General features: G+C 37.5%; 1 protein-coding gene across 1 annotated transcript in view; it reads left to right on the top strand.

The window, feature by feature from the left end:
- Positions 1 to 22,648, top strand: part of PCLO (piccolo presynaptic cytomatrix protein) — a gene marked incomplete at both ends in the record, with an annotated part of 378,928 nt that extends 356,280 nt beyond the window's left edge. The window contains 3 exons of the mRNA XM_082309114.1: positions 17,979 to 18,113; positions 18,734 to 18,879; positions 22,508 to 22,648. Coding sequence (XP_082165240.1) covers positions 17,979 to 18,113; positions 18,734 to 18,879; positions 22,508 to 22,648 — 422 coding nt within the window. The remainder of the gene's footprint in view (positions 1 to 17,978; positions 18,114 to 18,733; positions 18,880 to 22,507) is intronic.
- Positions 22,649 to 23,765: the final 1,117 nt, after the last annotated feature.

The raw sequence follows: 23,765 nt of genomic DNA, 5'->3' as shown, positions 1-23,765 counted from the left end.
AGGAAGGGATTATTCCCTTCCACTGGGCGCTTGTGAGGCCCCATCCAGAACAATGTGTCTGGTTTGGGGCCTCTAGAGATATTGAGGAGACTCCAACAGAGTTCCAGTAAGTTGGTTAAGGGCCAGTGCAAGTGTCATTGAGGAAAGGCTTAAGGTTTCTTTAAACCTCAGGAAATGACCTACTTTATGTGTAGCTAAGTACCTTATGGGATAGTATAGAGAAGATGGAGCCAGTCTCTTCTCAGATCTCTGCAGCAAACACGGAAAGAGACAACATTCACAAGCTAATGTAAGGGAAATTCCAACTGAATATAAGGAAGACTAAAATAAAAAAAATCACCATGATTGTAGTTAAACACTGGGTAGGGTTGCCCAGAGAGGCTGTGGAGCCTCCCTTGGAGATTTTCAAAACTCAACAAACAAGCTCTGTCCAGCCTGATCTAATTTGGAAGTTAACCCTACTGTGAATGTGGGATTGGATTGCTTCATAAACCACACTTTGTCATAAACCGGCATTGCTGCTGAAAAATGCCATTCTTTCCTTCCTACAACCTCATTTCATCCTTCATGGTGGCACAAAGCATGTGCAGAATTGAGCTGAGTGACTAACCCAAAATCATTGTGGAGGGAGGGTGAGGTGGCATTTAGTAGGATCATTTCTACCAACTAGTTCACCAGGCAGCTGTACAAGCCTCTATGGCTAAAGGAGATAACATCAAGGAAACTGTGTGGGAAGAAATAAGCAGGAGTGTGAAAAGAGCTCTTGCAGCACCAGGGCCCATTTATGCCATTTTAAGATGAATAAGAATCAGCGATTATTTACAGGTAAAGATGTTCTTTGCAGCTAGAGCAGTGCCAAGGATAGTATTATTTTCTTTAAGGGGATGTCTCGCCAGGAAGAGTTTAAAGCAGCAATCTGCTGCAACTCTTTATTAAACACTCCATAGTATTGTTCATAACCACCAAGTTGGCCAAATTCCTCCCAGGTAATTATGTTCTATTGCTTGAAGTTCCCTGCTGCAACTGCATACAGATAACATATTCTTTTCTTTCCTTACCCTACATATGCCAGTGAGACCTGGCATATCACATCACAGGCTTTGTAAATAAGAGGTTATTTTTAAAAAATGGTTTTTGCTGAATAACAGAAAATAAACAAACCAGATTTCCTTTGCCTTTTAATTGTCTGAGCAGTAGGATGATGGTTTTGTGAGTAAAGCATTAAGGAAGACTCAGCAACAGTATTTGTAGTTCCCAATGGCACCAGTTTTTTCTTTGACAGTAAAGGAGTTAATTCTGCCATTACCAGTGCCTGTTTTCAAAGCGTAACAAACAGCTCTCAAAATCAGAAGGTACACTGCTCAGCAGGGTAGCAGACTTGCCTTATGTGTCTTGTAGTGTTCTTGATAAAAAAGTACTCCTTTGCTGAAGCTTATATGTCACATGGAAAGGAAAGAAATTCAGCATGGAGCTTGAAAGCTCCTTATTATGTTGTCTCTTCGTGCTTTTCTAAGATAGGTCAGAAAAGTAATGAAGATTACCAATATACTTTTAGTTGCTATTACTGTTGTTGCCTGACCCTTCTGACTAGAAGACCTGCTTATAATTACTTATGATTTTGTGCAAATAATGAATGTGAACATACAATACAGACCACTCAAAAACATAGGTGCACAAAGAATATTATATCCTATCACACATGACTCAGAACTAAAAAAGAAAACAGGATTACATGATGATTTTTGCTGCTGGGTTGGGTAACATTAGACAGATTTTTATGCTCTTTAAGCCTCAGTTCCTTGGAAACTGAAAATAATGATACTATCTTTTTAAAATTTTATCTTTTGCTAAGTACCACTGGTATTACTATTACCAAGGGAAGCAAACCAGAATTTTACAAGAAAGAGGTTGTACAAGTAGTTGAGAGTATGTATCACAAAGGGCCTGAGACAGAAATTTTGATTATTTTGATAGAAATCATGGCTATTAACTGACAGCATGATGGGCAATTCAAGCTTAATTCTATTTAATGTAGAGTGCCGTATCTGTTGTTCAACTGAACTATATTGTATAAATTTTATTTCATAATCTGAAGTTGAGTGCCTTCCACAGGTTAATTAGATGTCTTGCAAGCCATTTGAGGATCAAGTTTGCAGTCTCCCACATCACTTTGATGTCCTTGGTTCCGAGTCATGGATTTAAATGGCTGCATTCTTTTCTGTAGCAAAACCACATCAGGAAGGAGGAATGAAAATGATGAAAGACATTAAAAACAGCATTTACCTGAGTTATGTTGTACACATATCATCAAATTTCAGATCTGAAGATAGCAAAATTTATATATTTGACTGGTAAAACCTCTCCCTCTTTGGAAGAGCTACCGATACAGAGACCTTGTGGATTCAGCACTGAGAAGAAGATGAATATAAAAGCACTCACAGATTTGCAGTTCAGCACTGGATCCCCAAAGTTTTGCTTGTGAAACCCCATGTGAGGGGACACTTCTGGTATATGTGGTCATAAGTGGGTAAAATGTGCTGAAGTAACTTCAAAGACTGAACATGATCTTCAGGTTCTTCGTCCATGCAGCCCTGTCTTTCATAATGATAATCACTTTACAGAAATAATTAACGCTACCACCACAATCCTTAAACCCATTAAAATGGGCAGAGTAGAAGAGTCTTTGAGTATGAATATGTAGTATTTTCCAAATCACATGGGCAGCTTGATATTGCTCTCGAGAAAGCCAATGTAAGTCAATTTTACATGATGAATCTAGATATTGTACTTTGAATTTGACAAAGATGAATTCAGATCCAATCATATTCATTACTACCGAAAAAGTACCTCATAGACTTTTAGGAAAACATAATTTCCTTCCAGAGGCAGATCATAATCTGAAATTATTTTTAGTGACTTAGGTTGTTACTGTTACTGAGCTAATCTATATCTATAACTCAATATTCGCATATTTAAATAATATTTCTACTTTTATACTTATGTTCTCAGTGATTAATTACTTTTGTGGGGAACGCAGTGAACAGCTGTACAAGTCACTAAATAGTGTCAAATAATAATGAGAACTACTAACTAGTCCAGATCCTATGAATTTTTCTGTCTTCAATCATTCAATATTAAGCATACATATTAAGCAGCTGAACTTATTCCTAAGATTTTCTATAGCTGTTAATGTTTTCTTCTGACCTAGTTAGGTCAGAAAAATTAAGAGACTTGTAGCCTGTAAGAAATTATACACAGACTGGTTTTCCTCATGGATACAGAAACAATTTGTTGTGCATTGGGTCGCTCACAAATAACATTGCAAGTGGATGCTAGAAACAGGAGTCTCATGTGATACCTTACTGTTCTTCACAAGGTTTTGTTTAGTGATGTTGAGTGTGTCAGCTGGCATGGTAACTAACCATGACCTGGCACTACCTCAGCAAGTCATTCTTTATGAACATTACGCTAGGGGATAGTGCAGTTTCATGTTTTTGAGCCAATTCCAAGCAGATATTCAGTAGACATATCAGGTCTGTTTAGGGTTTCTGAAAAGGCAGTGCTGTAGAGTTTTTAAATATTCTTTACTTCATTCAAGACTCTTTTTGTGGTGACTGTTCAGGGCAAGGCATCTTTCTTCAGTTCATGTAAACCTGAACTGTACATCAGATTTTTATTCAATATCTTCTCTCTTACAGTATAGGACGTTTCCTGAGTAAGTTCCAAATCCAGGAGTATGTATGTTCTGTTCTTCTTAAATTTATCTTCATTTTTAGTTGGAAAAAAAACTTTTTTACGTTCTATTCTAAATTGATTGAAATGGTAAAGAGAGCCTGTGTAATTCCTGCAGGTAGTGGAATCATATTCATGGGTGACGATCACAAGTACAATGTTTGCTATACTTTATTACTTTATTATTAGTAATAATATTTTTCCAGGTCCTAGGTATTTTACATTTCAAAAACCACCAGACAAGTTTTAAATCATGTTATGCAAGGAGTCTATGTTGCACTTTCAGTTTGTGAGGACTTGCAAAACCCTCCTTTCGATTTCCATATGCACAGCTTTAACTTGTAAAGATAAATTATGAGCAAGACTTCAACAGTCATCTTCAAAAGAGTGCTTCTAAATCTCAGAGATTCTTGATGAAATCATGAGTGTTGGCCTCAGTGCATAAAGTCTGTGAGGCATTAACTCTCAAAGCAGTCTCACTGTATTGTGGCAGGAGACAGAAAAAAAAGCCTCATTTCTGTTTAAAGACAGTTGCCAGATAATAAATCTACAGGAGCTGTCAGAGCATTAGCTCACTATGAGATCCTCCTTTGTATTCATTACTGAAAACATTCAGTTAATTATGCAAGTCCTGCTGTATATGAACTGCCCAGAAGCAGAAAAAGATTTTTAATGAGTTACAAAAGGGTTTTTTTTAATATCTACAAATAGATGGTATTTGCTTCAGTGACTTCCGAAAATTTAGGGGGAGTTTCTAAGCTGGCCAGACGGACATATTTAAATACAAATATATGTGTGTTTTCACCTATATGTTTCACCTATGTGTGTTTCAAATATGTGTGTGATTCACCTTTTCTAGGGCACAGAGTTTTGAGAAAATTTTCATCAGAAAAGTTTCCCAGTTGCAAGTAAAATTGCTGTCAAATCTAGTTGAAGGCCAACAGATCATAGCCTCAAGACCCCTTACTTGGGACAGACTCTCAGCTCCCAGAACAGGGGATTAAGTACCACTGTTCTGTGTGGCACCAGGGAGAGGTCTCAGCAACTGAGATGTGAGATTTCCAGGAATCAGTCTCTGACTTTTTTTCTCACTTTTAAAGGTCCTGAATAAAAATTTTAAGTCATCGTATTGGAAAATTTTCAGTCTTGCACTCTAAAACTTTTTTCCCCTTGCATCTCTGCTACCAACCTATCACATTCTCCCATTTCTAAACATTAGGCCCCTCTCTTTTTCTAAAATCCATAAGTCCCAGCTCTCCCTTTCTTTGTAAGAGGACTTCCACCATCTCCCCCATTCCCCATGAAAGTTCAGAAACTCAGAAATATTTTTTTGCGTTTTTATCCCTATAGAAGATTGAGACCTCTTCTATAGAGTCATTTAGTCCACTCGGAACATTGAATTATCTCATAGTTTTGAGCTTCACCATTGGTTTTTAAGTGATATCATTCCATTTACTTAACAGGTTTCTTCGCGGTTCATGAACACTGCAAATAGGAGCACGTTTTCCCTTTCTCTTTTTCTTTCCATCACTTCAGTTTTCAGCACAAAGCTCTATGAGTGCATTTATGTTAAGTGCTGTGCTGTACTGTCCCTGTACTTTTTCTTCTGTTCTAGGTTTTTATATGATGTTTTTTATTCAAATGTATCTCTGTGGACTTTAACCACACACATCAGTTCAACAGTGCAATGAAATACCAACTTTAGGATATGTCTATTATAGCAGTTTGAGGGAATCAGCATTACATGAAATGAAGAATAATGACACTGCTGAGTGCTGAATAAGAGGGAAAATGTAAAGTATGTATTTCAATGAAAGACAGGTACTTTAGACTATAAAGATTTCCAATGGAAGGTTACAAACTTTAAAAAAATAATATGCATTTAACAGAAGACTCTGGGCAGGAGCTGAGAGGTAAATTGATATTTCTCCAAACTGGTAAGAACTTTAAGAACCATCTCCACATTACTGCAAGCAATGCTTCCAGGTATCAGTCCTCCAGGGACTGTAGAACTCTGAATTCTACATAATACTGTGGAATACTCTGCATAATATTTCTGTCCATCCCTCCTGAGCAAAATTTGGATTAACACATTTTTCCAGTTTTGACTGAGCTGATTCCATGTTTATCCTGATTAATTGAAAGGATCATCCCTCATTGCTCTGTTGGACAGATTATGCAGGTAGTTGAATCCCAGTAGTATTTACAAGTATGCATTTTTGTGCTAAAATTTCCTGGGTTCTCTGCAGCCAGCCACAAAACACTCTGGTGGTCCTGGAAGACAGATTTGGCTTTCTTTCATGTATTAGACACAATGAGCTTTGTTAGAATTATAACAGCTCTTACTATCACACTGAATAGACAATTTCTCATACTCTTATACTTAGTAGTCTTATTAGCAACAATTATTTCAGTAATCATTCTTATTTAATGATAGAGAAATAACATCTCAACAGTGGGCTGCTACCACTGTACCAGGTAATGTAAGTATGCAAAAGAAAATTTATTAATATAATAGCATTACCTGTCTTCCACATGAACAGTCAGTGCAGAAGCATCTGCTCTGGTACCCAAGCTGTGCAGCACACAAGACTGTGCTCACCAGTGTGTAGTTCCAGGGAGGTATGAGCAAGACTTTAAGCATATTTCACTGAAGAGCCTCAGAGCTGCAGTATAAATCTGAGGGGGAATCTGGAAATCATGATGTGAGGAGTGAATAGGCAGGTTCTTACAAAAAATTTTCATCTTCAGTTATCATGATAGTGTGCCTACTAGGTTTATAGCACAAAAGAGTGTTAACATATTGCGTTAGCTTAAGTATGTGTACGGATATATTTGTGTATACAAATGCCATCTTCCACCTCCTTCTCAAAGAAAGCTTTATAGAGTTACATATACCACCATGTGTTAAGTAATTTTTTATGGGCTATAAATGACTTGGGCAAGCTGTGAAATGAAACAGCTTGTTCCACTGCACTAACAGTGCAGGCTCAGTGCTTATTGTCTGTGCAGTAAATGTGCAATGAACCACTCTTCAAACTAACTGCAATGAAAACGTCATATGTGGTTCTTGCACCAATTCCTATTCAGTGTGTATACTTCCCTGTGATAGGGCAGCTTTAACACAATGGGAAAATATCAAAATATTCTATTATTTGCACTGCTAAGTCAGAAAACATCAGTATTTTTTTCAGTTTGATGACCGCTTTTAAAATCTTTACCATGCCTATTAAAACTAAGCCTGTATTAGATATGTAGGTAACGTCTACTCCTGAAGTCAGCACTTTATCCTTGAGCTTTGTTTCTATGTATCTTTCTAATGATCTAAATTCTTTAAAGAGCTGGATCTAATTTTATCCATCTACCCCTGAAGCTGGATTTTTTTCATTCATCAAACCATACGTCTAAAACACTAAAAGAATAAAAAATCACCACCTAAGCAGCTATCTGTTAAAGCAAATGGGGAAGTTCCTAGGTGTTCCTGTAATGCAACAGGTTCTTTGGTTTACATTTAAATGCAATATGATTTTGCTTCTGTCTGACCTACAAATTCAACAGAAATTATATAAATAAACTTTGTTTTCATGTCGCTCTGCTTCCTGAGTGGTCAGCAGGTTTCCTAACAGAACAACTACTTTTCAGAAATGCAATCTTCAAGTACTTTGGTTTCATTGCTTTCATTTGTAGCTGTTGTTCTTAGGAAATATGTTGTTCTTACAGTATTTTCAAAGCACTCTGTGTATTTGAATTTAGGTTGGGGGATGTTTGTCCACATCCCAAGTATAAAATATTCTGTTCAAAGGATTAGTTTCTCTTTGGATTCACAACAGTAAATAATATATAAAACCTACTTGGCATTCTAGTTTTTCCCCATCTGATACTGTGCTACCTAATATTTCTGAATTAAATTTATAATTATTTGATCATCTTTATTATGTCTTTGGGCAAATTTTCTATTGTCTCTTGCGACCATCCATGGGAGTCATTTCATTCATCTTAAACTGCTCATAATTTTTCCGTTATAATTTCACCATATTGTAATATAAGCCAAATGGACTTTAATCCCTTTCCTGGGGTTTCTAGTGGTTCAAGCCAGAATATCTAATTTCATGATATCAAGTGAACAAAAAGAATAAATAAATCTGTTGTGATATTCACATCTTCAGATATATATATTCAGAGCAAGAAGGTGTAAATTTTTTCATTATTTTGGCACAGAAAGTGAAGGTTGGCTCAGAAGGGATTTTGTCATTTCAGACTACATTGTCAAATTCTCAAAAACTTGCATATCAAAACTAAAAAAAGATAAAAAATGTATTTGCCATGGGAGAGGGAAAGTAGCTTAAAATCTGTCATAATTTAAATGAGAACCTAAGCAAAATCTAGCAAAATCTTCCCTGGTTTTGTGTAGGTAAAACCCATCTTGTGTTCTCATACTGACATAGAAAAAGAGCTTGCAGACTCATTTGTCCTACTTTAACAGAACATCTATGCTATGTTACACAAAGATGATTGTAGTATTGTGCAAAATACTTTACTGAACTGTAGTTATGTCAAATACAGACTTTTAATGTCAGTTTGCGAATTTCTTCTCCCTTTAGCAACACATTTTCTCCTTGGTAAAGCTGCAATAGAACAGGCTTAAAATAATCAAGGTTCAGGTTACTCTGTATGCATGACATTAAATGCTTTTATTCTTTTCCATGTACAAACTTTTGTCCATTCGAAAGCCAGGGCAAAGTGTGCCTCTCACCATGAAAATTTCAGATGTGCTGTGGCAAGCCGTCTTTTATGCAGTTGAATCTGCAGTGTCTGATATGTCTCCTTATGTAAGATGCTAAAATTGTGAATTTATATTTAGGCTCAGGCAATGATTGATGGTGAGGATGAAAGGGAGCAAAGGTAGCTAAAGAGAGTTTTGCCTTCTGAGACATGAGGCTGCATAGTTGCCCCTTTCAGGTCCAAGCTGTACCTATTTTAAAGTTCAATTAAAATAGCAAGAATAATTTCAACCGTCATTTTAGCATTCTCTTATTGAAGTTATGGAAATGGTAGAGCTGTAGATTTGCATTTTGATACTTCTAGCCTAATTTCACTGTTTAAAAATCAGGCTTCCAAATCAAAGCCATCACCTCGCCTCTCAACTGTCAGTAAAAAAAAACGCAGGCAGCTCCAGAAGGCATTTATCCATCCTAAGATATAAGTTTAAGGAGGCACTATCCCTACTGACTACAAAGTCCAGGGAGTTTGAGTTAGACACCTTATGATAAACTTTGTCATTAGTTTATTATTCTAAACCAAAGCTAAATTTTGGGGAATTCTGGTATTTGAATGAATTGCAGAGAGGATGTTGATAGAATAATCAGCTTAGAACATAAGATTTCCCTTCCACAGAAGTATAAATAAGTATAAATAAATATAAATAAGAGATTTCTAGTAGGACGTACTAGTTCTGTAACTCTCTTGATTTTCCTCACTCCATTTTTATTCTCCCTCTACCCACCGCCTGTCAAATACAGATATTCTGTGTTCATCCTCATAATTAAAAGCAATCTCTGTAGTCATCTCTGATCACCTAAATTGATTGAATGTAATATTTACAGTTTTCATTATCTTCCCTCCATTTATTCCAAATGCCTCTATGGCACAGGGACCAGTCGCACTAAAATATTGAAAAAATCTTTCTGGAGAAATCTCTGACCCCCTATACTGTTCTTTAGGTCACTGACTTGGGCAGCTTCTGACACTAGTGAAACTTATTCCTCTAATTCATCTCCTCTAATCTTATTGTCTCATTAACCTCTTGCTACTGCCTCATTACCCTTTTCCTACAGCATTTTAAAATGCCACCTAACAGAAATAAAGCCAGTTGAAACTGGTTTGTTACAAGTCTGTGATTTTTATTTTTCATATTTGAGCATGTGTGAAGTATCAGTATTATTTTCCCACAAATCACTTCAGGCCAAGAATTTTTACATATGACACCAGTCCACAGCATTATATTTTTTTATTTCTATTTTATTTTAAAATAAATGAATCAAATCTCTGAAAGAGGTGCACACACACGGTGACCAATAAATGGAACAGAGTTTATATCTTTTCTGAGAAATATTCCACACCTCGAAATATCAACAGGCAAAAGGCTTTCTCTGTTTTCAAAATGTATTTTGCACAACAGTTTTGTTTCATCTGAAAATAAAGGTTGCAAACTATTTTCCTTCAAATATTCTTTGTTTAATCCTACTAAGAATTCTGGGCATATAGGCTAAATTTCTTCATTAGTATATTCAAAATTTTGCAGGCAGTGAGCCTGCTAGCTCTAAGAACCATAACATAAAACTGTCAGCTTGTTCATATGCCTGAGCCTGAAAGCCAGTGACTCTCACTGCCCACAAAATTGTAAATTTTGTTTGCTGTGAGCAAAGTTCCTTAATTCTGCTCCTCTCCTTCATTACATGATTGCATATACATCACATCGGAGGAGACAGGTAGATATTAATGAAAGACCTTAATCTTCTTTGCTCATCTCATAATATACAGTCTGCTCACAGCAGTTCACATCTTCAGGGTAAGGAGAGGGAAGGGAAAAGAGAGAGCAGTGCCCTCAGTTCATGCCTGCTCCTGCTGCAGAGCATCCCTGTATCCCAAAGGGAACCCATTTGTCAGGAGTTGAACCGATAGTGTTTACTATTTGAGAAGCATGACTGCCTGCACAGTAAAGGAGAGAATATATTGTAATAACACCTGAGCCCTTCATGTATGACACCTAGCCTTCACGTAGGCAGATGAGAGAAGGCTGAACACATACTAGGGACCCTCAGCAGCTGCAACTCCTCTTCAGAGCAGGGGAAAAAAGAGGCAGCCTTACTCTAGCTTTAGTTTGTCCCATGACCTGTTGATAGCCCCATGCAGGGCAGACTGGGTATCTGGTTGCAAGAGGAGCAACAAATTTCAGAACCTGCGTGTACTCAGCCTTATCTGTGGAGCTGGGGAGCATAAGAGACAGTCTTATGCCTGTAAACACAACAACATCTATTTAAAGCACTGTGAGACAGGAGGAGGTAGTAGTTAAGACTGTATTAGATGTCTGATTTTTCTTACAGTAGGGAACACAAAGATAAAAACAGCCTACAGAGAAAATTGTGGCAGTTTTCAAGGAGAAAGAAATATGTGGGAGAAATGTGAAAGAATAAAAGAAGGTAATGAAAAAAACTCAAAAAGACAGAAAAGGTTGGAGCCTGTAAACATTGGAAGGCATTTTTTATAAAGCTCATCCATCATTGTTTTAGAACAGCTTTGCCAGTAGCTCATGTCCCAGCATCTCATGTCCCAGCAAGAGCATGAAAGACATTATGAATACAAACAGCTGGCACTTCAAGTAACTGATGTGATTTTTTTTTTTTTTTTTTTTTTTTTTTTTAGCAAGAAGTGTTTGCTTAAAAAAAGATTGGAAGGTTTTGGTTGGTATTTTGAATCCATGGTATATTTAATTTTAAAATAGTATTGAATGGTCCTTTGCTTTACCTTTAGTTGGAGTTGTTTAACTCCAATACTGAAATGTAAATAATAAATGGCTAGTATTTGTAGTAATACTGAATTATTTATTGCAATAAGATGATGCTATCTTGTTTTCCTGAAGCACAGCTGTCTGCTAGAAGATGGACTTCTGGTTCTCAAAATAGCATTAAAGGAATCCAGCAGAAACATATTTCTTGCTACAACAGCACTCTGTTAGACAGAAAAGTATGTCTATATGAGCTTCATGGATTATGGTGGAGGGAAACATAACAGTGTCAGAGGTCCTCATCAGCCTTTCTAAGTCTTTGTGTTATCTCATGGTATTAGGGACTACACACCAAAGTCATGTTTATGCTTACGTGATCAAAGTCTCTCTCTTTACAGTATACTCAATCCCAGTTACTAAATCCAAACAACTCTTAGTTAAAGAAGTAGATGTTATTATCTCCACCTCTGAGAAGAGGCACAGAGATGAAGTCTAATATCACAGAAAGCTACTAAGGGATGGGGATCTGGGGACAGAACCCATGTTTTTGGGTTCTCTTTAATCATGTCCCATATTTTAAAGCTGTACATTCTCCTTTTTTGAATCAAGTTCTCAAAAACTCACCTTGGATTCCTTAGATTTTATGACATGCTACTACATATTCTAACCTTCTAAACAAATGTACCCTAATATAGCTGAATCCAAGATTTTGTTTATTTAAGCAATACACCTACATAAGGAGCATATGAATTGCTTAGTCCTGGAAGACATGATGTCTCATCACAAAGTGTTAGAGATAACTATATCTGCACCAAGTCCAGGTCATTAGATACCTGTGAGACAAATGGTGGTAAAAGACATCAAAGAAAATCCTGTATTCTATCAATGAACACTGTACAGAGCTCTCAGAGGTTCATTAATTTAATTTCTCAGGGTATCAAAACAGACAAAGACCTAAGGAAATGAAATTAGTTCTAACAAAAGAAGTCTTTATTTCTGATCATATGCTTATGATGACACTATGTAAATCATTACTCATCTCTTCATCTTAGACTGAAAGATTATGGAAATTCTGAGGCTTATTACTCACTCTTGCAGAATTACAAACGTAACAGATTCAGAAGAAACAATACTTCATGTTACACTCAGAAATGTTTTTAAGACAAGTTGGGAGACAAGTTTCATTCACTTCAGCGTGCTTGTGGGGAACACTCACGCAAAATATGACAAGTACCAAACACCAGAAGCCACTAATGCAAAAACCTGTGGCAATTTCTTATTCCCAAACTTTCCTCAAGAGAATATTTACAGACTTGCATCATATAGTCTCATAACTGGCATTTGCACTGTCATATAATTTCTCTCCTTCATTGACTCCCTGACCTGGATTCTTTAATTTCCATACTGAATGATTTTGGTTTTTCTCCTGGGAATTCTTTTAGCACAGACTGATTTGCTCATTCTGAGACAAAAACCTCAGTTCTGGAGACAGTCCGCTCATGTCCCAACAGCATGGAGCACTTCTTTGTTTCCCTGTGCTCTATACTGACTGTCAGCACTAACACAGCTGGTCCTGTACCACCAAATACTCCAACGTTCTCCTTTGCCATTCCCTAGGGCAGAATCATGCTGTCTATATACCACCATCATCATGCTAAAATAAGAAAGCCCTGATTTTCTCAGGTGCTTTGCACTAAAATATCACAAAAAAATTTAACTTTTGTGTTCCTGCCACAAGGCAACAAGATGGGGGTCAGAAGACATAGGGCTAAGGGCAAAGCAGTGTGGATGTGTCTGGTCGTTTCTAAAGGGGGCTTGTCTGCAGCAGTAGAGCAAGCTGTTCTGCACCAACATTTGGAAACCTAGGGTTGCTCTCTGGGATGCGTGCTTTCAGAAAAATGAAAGTAGCATGAATATTCATAATCAGAAAGTGCAGAAATAAACCCTGAAAAAGTATGTATTCTTTTTAAAATGCAGTCGTTTCTCTGAGCACACACAAAAGGAAAAACAGGAGGAGCAATCCTGCTAAAGCGAATCATGTTCTATATTCCTTTCTCTTCTACATACATGATGGATAAGGCATGCTAGTCCTATAGATTGTAGCCGCAAAGTGTAGGAAAGTAAAGTTCATTTTTTGTTGTTGTCTTTTGTTCAGTTGGGTTTTTTGTTTGTTTGTTTTGTCCTGCTTATTTTTTCTAGCATCTGAGTTCTTTGAATGAATAGTAAGAGGATGGTCTGGGCTATAAGGAATTAAATAAAAAAAAAAACTAAACCAACAGCAAAAAACCCACCACCACAACCCAAAACATTAACCTTGCCATGCTCAGTAGGCCAGGCTCACTGGAAGCTGCTCAGAAAGACCTTTCTGTGATTTTAAATCCTTGACCATAAAGTGTATGAATCTTGAAGCTCCAGAAGAGCATTTCCTACCTATTTTGGAAACAATAATTCTGTTATAAACTTCATTTGGAAAGAAGAATGCTGGGGAACGTTTGTCAATATTTCCTCGCCCCCTCCTATTTTACTTCTAATTCCACCGCTCTAATACCCCAGTCACTCTTCTGGAACAGAAGGAGCCTGTACTAACTTATACACAACCATGGAACAAAATGTCAGTTTGTGTATTTTCTTAATTCTGTTTTCTGGCCATCTGTCATCCATTCAGCAAATTACGCTAGTATGATGCTCACCGGGTAGCAGCATTTAGGCATCTCATACTTGAATTCCCAAGTTTAATGTACTCACACTTGGTCCACCTATGTGAATAGACATAGTCAATCTCAGAAAGCAATTTAACTTATTCTAACATAAATGTGCCAATTAGCTCAGAAATTTACATTTAGACAATTGAACTGAATTAAATGCCTGCCATTGTCCAGTGAGATTTACCTGCTCATTTAAATGCATTGCTGAATTAGCCTTGATAACACAGACCGATGGGAGACAACTATTTACTACTGTCTTGGGTAATTTTGTTTGAAAGCAGGCATCTGATAAAAAAGGAATGGGACCACAATCCATAGATATCAATCCCTGGAAGTTGACAACAACAGTACAGATGACACATCCTGTGATTTAAAGCAGAAGTCATTTAGACTAATAGCAGAACTAATTAACCTTTCACAGCGCGGTGTGACAGTTCTACAAGAGCAACAGCTTATGTTGCCATCACCATAGCAAATTTAAACCCCTGGACTTCTCAGATACCTTGCAGCAATTTAGTTAATTAACCATTACCTTTTAATTGTTAATGGATTTTTCATAAATCTGGTCCCCTAAAAAGAGGTGTATTGTCATGTAAAAAACACTAATGTATTTAATCATAGCTATATACTTTTAAGAATTGATTAGCTACTGTTAATGTGTTCTTAAAGTGAACACAATGTTGCTGTGCATGTCCGTGGTCCTCTTGCAGTACATAAGTAAACCTGCATTTGATATATATGTAACAGGTAAAATATCACATAAATTCAGCTTAAATAGGTCTTATCCCTTTCAATATTCACTCTATCATATGTTTGTATAAAGCAATTTCATCTTTTTCCAGTCCTTGTTTCCTAGGCTAAATTAGAAAGTAATGTTTTTAGTGCTTTACTATATGGTTCTTTGCCACTGTGATAATCCTGGTTTGCACGTGTTTCACCTGGAATCTTCCTGGAGGCAAACAGTAATATTCAAGTTACAAATGATTTCCCAGTGTTTTAGAAAGCCATATTAGTACTTTCTTAGAAAGATATGCAACATCTATTTCACTGTATTTACTTTTTTCAGACTTGTGTTGTAGCATTTGTTTATCATCATCCAATGACTACCAAAATACCCACAAACAGTTCTGTTTACACATCACTTATGATTGATGTTTTCTAAACTTATAGAAGAATGCAAAACGTTGTGACTGGGCACTGTGTTTTGAGCTATTCCTACCAGTGCAATCCCCAGCGTCATCCAGTCCCCTGACACCCTGAGCAACTTTATTTCTGTCATATCAGTCAAAGAACATTCATGTCCAGCTCAGTCCACTGTGAACTCTCTCAACAGCTCATAGACAGTTCATTAACACTTCTGCTCATCAGTGCATCTCTTTTGCAAAATATATTTCCATTTAAAGAATCAACTGCACAAACCAATGTACATTTGAGATGTTCTTACACACCTTTCAAAGGAAAGATGTAGTGAACATATATGAGGAAGAGGGGAAAAAGCCAAACAACGGAAGGAATAGGAATCTCTTCTGAGCCTTCAAAATTCTGCTAGGTTTTGAAGTGGTGATTTATTTTAGTGCAATGTTTCATAAGGCTGGTGTTAAGGCCTTTTCACTGCATGCTGTGGGAGAAAAGGAAATTAGTATGGAAGCACAAGAGAGCTATCATGCTTCATGTGCTCACAGCTGGTGGTCGTTGTTTTACCCATGAGGCTTAAATAGTGAAGCAGGATTGTTTGTTATAAGGAGTATCTAGGAATACAAAATAGTCCACGGAAAATTTCCAGATGCTGAGAAATGGTGCTGGAATTTTCAAACACATTGCAATTTACTGGAAGCATTTCTCCCTTTTCCTAGCTCACAGCATCACAAGTAGCATCCAGCCTACCTGATCTCATTTTAGGTTGAATGCACATCTAAGTGACAAGGAAGGTACTAAGGTAATCAAGAAAGAGGACATCCTAACAAGTGTTGCAAATAAACCTTAAAGGACAGAGAGGGAATAGAGTAAAGTAAATAAGGTGACCATATTTTCCAGAAAAGGAAGTGTTTAACTAAACATTGCCTGAAACTAATGTTAGGTTTGTGCTACAACTGTCCATGTTGGGCCTTTGTCATGGTCAAGCATTGGAGTCAGTGCAAGAACCAATATTGATCAAAAAGCAAGATTTATGCAACACCTGTCAGGTGTGTCATGTCTTCATCAGTAATTTTGGTAGTTTGTCCACAGAGCAAAGGAGGCATCATAATTTTTTCTTATATCTCTTTCCAGTCATTCAAATCCACAATTTAGCCAGAATAGCTAGGTCACTCAATACTTTCCAGAAAAAGGGCATTATATTCATAGTTTAAAGCTTGTTGACACATGCTGGAACAGATTAATGAATAACAGGGGCACTGTTGGCCTTTCCTCCTTTGATCCCAGCTACTGATGATCTTTGCTGCTGCCATCACAAGATGAGGGCTCCATTCTCTTTGCACAAACATACAGTAGAAAGCAAGATGCTATTATTGCATGTTCAAGCATATAGGAAGGGTTTTGTGATGATTAACTATAGTGAAAGAATCATTTGCCTCCTAACAGGTTGTCTCCCACCTTACAAACTATGGGTGAAACGCTGACCCAGCTGAAGCCCAATTGCAAATTTGTTATTGACTGTAAGTTAGATTCCAGCCTCAGTTTGTGAGGAGGGTTGAGGGCCCAGGTTGTAGCTGTGATTATTTGTTAATAAATTTTTATTCATGATCCCCAAAAATATTTTAAGTAGGAAAAACAATAGAATGTATGATTGCTCATGGACATCTGTGAAACAACAGCTGGCATTTTTAGTGGGGATTATTCAAATTTGGTTATACATTTGTAATACAGGTAAGTAATCTCTAAATGCCACTTGGTAACTTTCTACTCCTAAAGAGAGGAGCTTCTCCAGATGTATTATAATTGTTTACTTTCTGCAGAATTGCTTTGCTCCTTACAACATCTTGGCACAAGCTTCTAGAATTTCCTGGTAATGCATTAAAGCTCTAGCCTGCTGGCACCAGAAACTAGGTAATAAAGACTCCCAGGGGCTTAACAATTTGGGTTTTTTTTTTTACTAATGTCTAAAGAGAAGAGGAAGGTGAAATAATATTTCACAGTAGCAGGACAATAGATATAGAAATACAACCCCCGTTATGACATGATGCTATTATAGACAGCATTGAGCTGAGGGCATGGGCTTTGCTTACACCACCGCACTCATTTAGAAGATGTAGCCCTGCTCTACTCTGCCTGGCTTCAGTACAGCCTTGTGGGAGGACAGGCAGGGGAAAGGCCAAACAGCTTTGCCTACGTTTCATTCTGTGCCTTCTCTCCATCTCTGGACTGCTTTAGAGAAATCCATACAATGTAGGAATAATGGGCCCACGTATTTCTGCCCACGTATGAAAGGGAAATCACCTTTACTTTTAAAGGTCACAGTGAGCACTTCCCTTTAAATTGTGTGAATGATATTGCTCCATATATGTAAGAAGGTGAAATGAAATGTTAACTTCACCGAAGTCTTAATTCATTGACTTTCAGAATCGTACTTTTTAACACTCTTGTTCTCCTCTGAATGTTCAGAGGAACACTCTTCTCTCACTCTGAATATTCTCCTTTTTTTTCCTTTCCTTTTTTTTTTTTTTTTAAGGGGATGACTTCAGAATCTTGTAGTAAAGGTTTCTGAAAACGTGAATTGTAGTGACCATTACATGACTTGTAATGACTCCAAGTGAAATTTGTATTCTTGGGAACAAAGCTCCTCTGAGGCAAATACATTCTGAAGCATATAATCTAGTTACACAAGTGTACGGCATGTATCTACCATTTGTTCATTCAAGCAATACATTATCTTTATACCCCTGACTAAAAAGTGTAAGCTGTCCTGAAAATAAAAAAAAAGACAAAAAAAACCCCTAAACTGAAAAAAACAAACCAGAAATCTTTACTTCTTTCCAAGTTAGAAAGATAGATTCAGTTTCCTTTTACATTAATGGGGGTTGCTTTTTCTGCTTTTCCAGGTAAAACACAGGTTATGGGTGAAATCAAGATTGCATTAAAGAAGGAAATGAAGACAGATGGAGAACAGCTGATAGTAGAAATCCTTCAGTGCAGAAATATCACATACAAATTTAAATCTCCAGATCATCTACCAGGTATCACACAGAAACCAGCTTCATGATACTTCAAAAACATTAAGTAGGATGTATCTGAAGTCATTTAACATCACCACTAAAATGGGAAAGAAAACTACTTCTTAATCAGAATGACATATTCTATAGGATTCTTTTTGAAGTGCTTTTTTTTCTCATATGAGTAACTTTAATGAAAGTAAAAACATTTTGTAGAAGCAAATTAACTCTCAGAAGTTAATCCTCTTTTTAATTTACTTTTGATTGTTAAAAATTAATCCTTTCTTTAAACTTTAATAAAAATTATAACTCCCTAGGTAATTAAAGAACAATGATATCGGTAAAAAAATGTATTTGGGTGAAAAATTTTTAAAAATTAAAACTCATGTTAGTAATAATATTTTCATATATACATAAAAACATCAAGGTATTTGTTCCTTTAATGACAGCATTGCAAACACAAAATAATCCCCTTGCATTTAGTGGGATGGTTCCATTTCTACACTATGTGAATGAGAACAGAATATGGCTCTGTAAAGTGCCATGTTCTGTTTCTTCACAACACTTCCTCTCTGTTGAAATCATTAGCAACAATGATTATTTAAAAGCTTTTGCATTTAACTCGTTGAACTGTTCTTCCCCAGACCTGTATGTGAAGCTGTATGTTGTCAATATCTCTACACAAAAGAGAGTAATTAAGAAGAAAACCAGGGTATGCAGGCACGACCGAGAGCCTTCGTTCAATGAAACATTTAGATTTAGCTTGAGTCCTGCTGGGCATTCTCTTCAGGTAATTCTGCATTTTATTAAAACCTAATTTTGGATGTTGTTCATGCTGTGCTATGGGCATTTGAGATCAATCTTCTACCCCAGTTGTTTGCTGAAAAGAGAAAATTACAAAGGAAATAACACAACTACATAATAATGGAAATATCGGGCTGGAGCAGATTTTAAAAGATGGTTTAATCCATCACCCCATGCTGAGGAAGCTTATTTATAGACCAGGCCTGAATGTTTTAGGCTTGATCTGTTCTTAAAATCCCTTAGAAAAGGAAGTTATGCATGCCTTCCAAAAATATTTTTATATATATTTAGAAAGTTTAGTGTAATATCTAACTTAAATATGCCATATTTTAAAATTAATCTAACTAATCCTTAAGTATCCTCACAAAGCACAGAGAAAAACGGATCTGCTTTTGTTTTGTAAAAAAAGTTTGCACACCGAAATGTTGCTATCATATCTCTCCTCTCTATTTTTCCAAGGTAAGTAAACCAAATTTCTTTTATATGTCCTGTTACCTAAATGCCTAATCATTTTATCTTTCTCTCCAGTTCCTCAACTTCTTTAAAATTTGTGGTGCCTAGAGTTAGACACAATAGCATAATCTCAGACATTGCAGAATCACTGATTATGCCAAGTCAGATATTCTCTGTGTACATTTGTAAAGGATGGTGTTTTCAGTCTGTGGCACATCAAATGATGTGTGGAACTGATTCAGGGAATGGTCCCTCTCCTGTGTTTTAGTTGCTTAAACAGATTTGATCATTTGGTCCGATATGCTTTTTTACAGGTAGGATTCACTTTACCTACCTTCATTTACTTTCACTTGAGTAGATAACTAATATAAGCCAGATATTCAGGCTTCCTCTAGTCAGTGGAAAGGGATGGACAATTCCAGGAGTATCTGCATGCTAATCTTAAAAGTAAGTGGGAGGAATTGTTGGGCATACCAGCATCCACTTAATGTATGTTTAAATCTGGAAGACTGACGTGAACAAGCCAACTACATGTTGATGACTAAAGTTAGACTGAATTATCTAAGTGCCTATGTTAGGCTTATTGGTTATATCATTAGAATTAAAGCCAAAATGGATGTTACTTACAAAACAAGGCCAACAAAAATAGATACTGTTTTCCCTGTGTTAAGGTGTCCTAACATCCTTATTGATTCAACAGACTCAATAAAAGACTATTTAAGATGTTATATTACCTGGGAAAATCCAGAGTGTTCAATAAAGTCTTGCCAAAGTTTAAGAGCTAAAATTCCTGTAAAAACTTTGCTTCCAGTGCTGGTTTGAAGAGGAAACCATAAGGGGTGAGTAGACCAGTAAAGAAGAACCCACAGAGTTCTATAGAAAAATAATTTCCTATGGAAAGGCAAGGCAAGGCAAGGCAAGGCAAGGCAAGGCAAGGCAAGGCAAGGCAAGGCAAGGCAAGGCAAGGCAAGGCAAGGCAAGGAAAGGAAAGGAAAGGAAAGGAAAGGAAAGGAAAGGAAAGGAAAGGAAAGGAAAGGAAAGGAAAAGAAGCCTAGAATCATCTGGTCAAGAGTATTGGGAATAAGGAAAAAAAATCCTAAGGATTAGAAATTGAGACTAGCTGATTCAAGATAACAAGGCTGGAATTTAAAGCCTGGAGCAGGGAAGAACCAAGGTTGAGAGACAGACAAGCTAGAGAAGACAGATACCAGGGATCCAGCTGGGACGAGTGGAGAGAAGGATCAAGGACAGAAGTGATGGAAAATTCCTGTTAGAATTTTGTTCTGTCCCAAAACTGTTGATGTGTCAGAATGAAAACATTCTGCAGAAAACATTTTGACAGGTTTCAGACAGGCACTTGCCGCAGCCCCTGGCAGCTTGCTCGCTCGCTTCCCTGATTTCCCTGTTCCTTGGCAACCCACCTGGGACCCTTCTGGAAAGCACTAAGCTCCTGGCTCCTTCGCCTTGTTCCCTAGCTGGCTCCTGGCTGACTGGCTCACTGCAATTAGAAATACATAATGTCCTACGTGAGGGTAATCAGAAAAACCCAGAAGAATGTTTTTCACAGATGTTCTGGTTTGGCTTGCCAGCTTCTGGGCTGTCCATTTCTTCAGGAAACACTGAAGCAAGTGACCTAGAAGCCACTGGCAGTGGAGGAAGGCTGCCTATTTTCCCCAAGGATGAGCTTTCTGATGAGTGAAGTAATGTGGGGTTCCCTAATAGCTCAGTGCCTAAGGGTCAATTGGTCTTCCCTTGTCAAACCTGTTGACTGATGAGCATGTAGGTGTCTAAGCTGTCCGGGTACATCCCTTACTTGCCAACTAATATCATAATTGGCCAGGGAAACGGGAAGCTCATCCAGGAAAATGATTGCAAAATTCTTCCCCTCTTTTTTTCTTCTAAATTTCCATTGTACTGTAAAGTTTGCATTTTTTACCTTATTTCCTAAATCAGAATGAAAAATTTCAAAACATGTTAAAGTTCTTCATTACTGGAAACTCTAGTTCTTCTACAGTTCCATTACATGTCTATTGCCATATGGTCTCTTCCAGCACCTTAATGGAGTACAAAATCCTCAAGTCCTTCCATTTTTCTGTTAGCCTAGATCTGTGAAACCAAGCAACAAAATGCCCTATTTTCTCTCCTGCTGGTTCACACAGAGGGTGACAGCCTCCTACTGTTATCAGTTGCCTCCCTTGCTCATTGCTGGAGGTCTGCTCAGTGACTGTGAATATTATAAACCTGCTGCTAATCCTATCATGGAACCGCAAATTTTCATTAGTTCTTTTTCTTTTTGGAAAACCTAGGAAGTTAAGAAAGAAATGAAGCATTGAACTTGTTAATTCAGTTACACAATAATTAAGAAATGCCAGAATTTATCTGACTCTGTAACTATAAGTCATCCTCTGAAGTACATATGTTGTCAAATGTATTTCTCCCAGAAACACATAGAATGAATCTATAGATCCACAGAATGAATGAAGTCCTTCAGAGAAGGCTATTGCTTGCATGGTATGAACCTGCTTAGCTGGAAAACATGTGCCTGTATGATAGATCAGGGAGAGTCTTGAACACCCAGCCTGCATAGCTCACGTAAGTGCCAGGGCTATTCCTTGCCCTTCCCACTCTCCGTGGCTGGGCTAGTAAGAGCCATAAGACCAGATGCAACACTGTGGCTCTCAGCAGGAATGACATTTCAGACCAAGTCTACATTTTAGGTTAGACTAGTGCTTGCTGAGGTCAGAAACCAGAACTCTGGACTTCCTCACACACTAATCTACTAGCCCTTAAACAGAGCACCCTCTGGCTTCCATGCACTTAAGAAGGGCTGGTACTTCACCTGCATAAAGCTTTACCCTGTAACTTAAAACTTGACCTTGTGTTTGTCTTTAGTAACCAGCAGGTAAACAAATTGCTCACTAAAGTTCAAGATTGTCATCTATTTGCTACATCCCATGATAATAAAATAGAAGAGAGGGAAGGTTCAGTTTTCACAGGGCTTCCTTTCTATTGGAAAGATGACTCTATATATGGTTGGTGTTTCTCTCCTCATATGTGAGTACCCAAACAGAGCTCAACATTTCTGAATCTTTCATGTTTGCCAGCAAATGCAGTATGTTACTATGCACAATGATAATTATTTTTTATTATTATTTTCCCAGATTCTGCTTGTCTCCAATGGAGGGAAGTTTATGAAAAAGACACTGATTGGGGAAGCTTATATCTGGCTTGACAAAGTGGATCTAAGGAAAAGAATAGTAAACTGGCACAAACTGTTGGTCAGCTCCACACAAACACACTGAGCAGAGCTGTCTGCTTAGGGCACAAAACCTGCAGAGTCTGCTATAAACAGCATCACTCCAAGACTATAGTTTGATATCATTGTGTTTAGCTAGTCTTTCAGAATACAAAGTAGAAAAGAGCAGTCTCTGGGCTACATAGCACACTTAAATGAGGGCTAGTACACTTGTTTTGCTGCCAAAGACAGCAAAGTAAAAGAAAACCTGGGCCCAGAAGATAAAGTGAGGCTGTTTGAAACGAAGACTGATATGAGGGCTCTGTGTTGTTGGACTCTTTGTGAAGAGAGTAACTGTGAAGGAAATAATGAAGGCTCGAAGGCAGGTGTTAATGCAGAGTTCGGCTGCAGCTGGAGGTAGTGTGATGGAAAGAGCAGTCTGGTTTTCTGTGCAACCAGAAGGAGATCATTTTATGCAAAAGCACCTAGGGTGACTGACTTTCCAAATCTCACTTATCAGAAGTGCAAAACTTGTTCCTCTGCACCTTAGGATCTCTGATAATTTGCTGTAGTGAGATTATGCCACTTGACACAACTGCAAGGCATTTGCAAGAGTGGTAATGTTATTTTACATTACTTTTTTTCCTTCTTTCTTTTTCCTACAGAAACTATGCTGTGGAGAATCAGATCTGATTGTTTCATTTGTTTCTGTGTGTTAACAATGAATATAAACCACTGTCCTAGAATGTAATGGCTAAAACTATATTAATGGTCTATAATTTGGGATGTGGTTTTTAGGAGAAAGGACAGGATGTAAACTGCACTACATCAGGAAGAAAAAAATGCTGTTTTGATGTCAGTGACACTGTACTTCACCCTACGGTTTGAATCAGCAGTTTTTAAAAATTTTGGAATTGAAGAGACTTACTGGGTCTAACACAATTATTTCAACTAGTCCTTCCATTTTTCAGCAACCAGTCTTATTCTGAGACTGTGTGGAGATGATGAATTCTAGGCTACATTGTGGGCAACTCGGAGCAGTAGACCCACTGTGCTAACCCCAGCCCGCTCGGTGCAGGGCTCTATATCAACACCAGAGACACACTTGAAATCCAAGGGCAAAGGATAGCAGGGCAGTTACTGCCTGGATGCTGTTGCATTAGAGAGAATTGAGAATATCCTCT

Source organism: Platalea leucorodia, assembly GCF_965183815.1.
Source record: "Platalea leucorodia genome assembly, chromosome: 4".
NCBI lineage: Eukaryota > Metazoa > Chordata > Aves > Pelecaniformes > Threskiornithidae > Platalea > Platalea leucorodia.
Note: the sequence above shows the minus strand (reverse complement) of the source record. Positions and strands in the feature narration are given on the sequence as shown.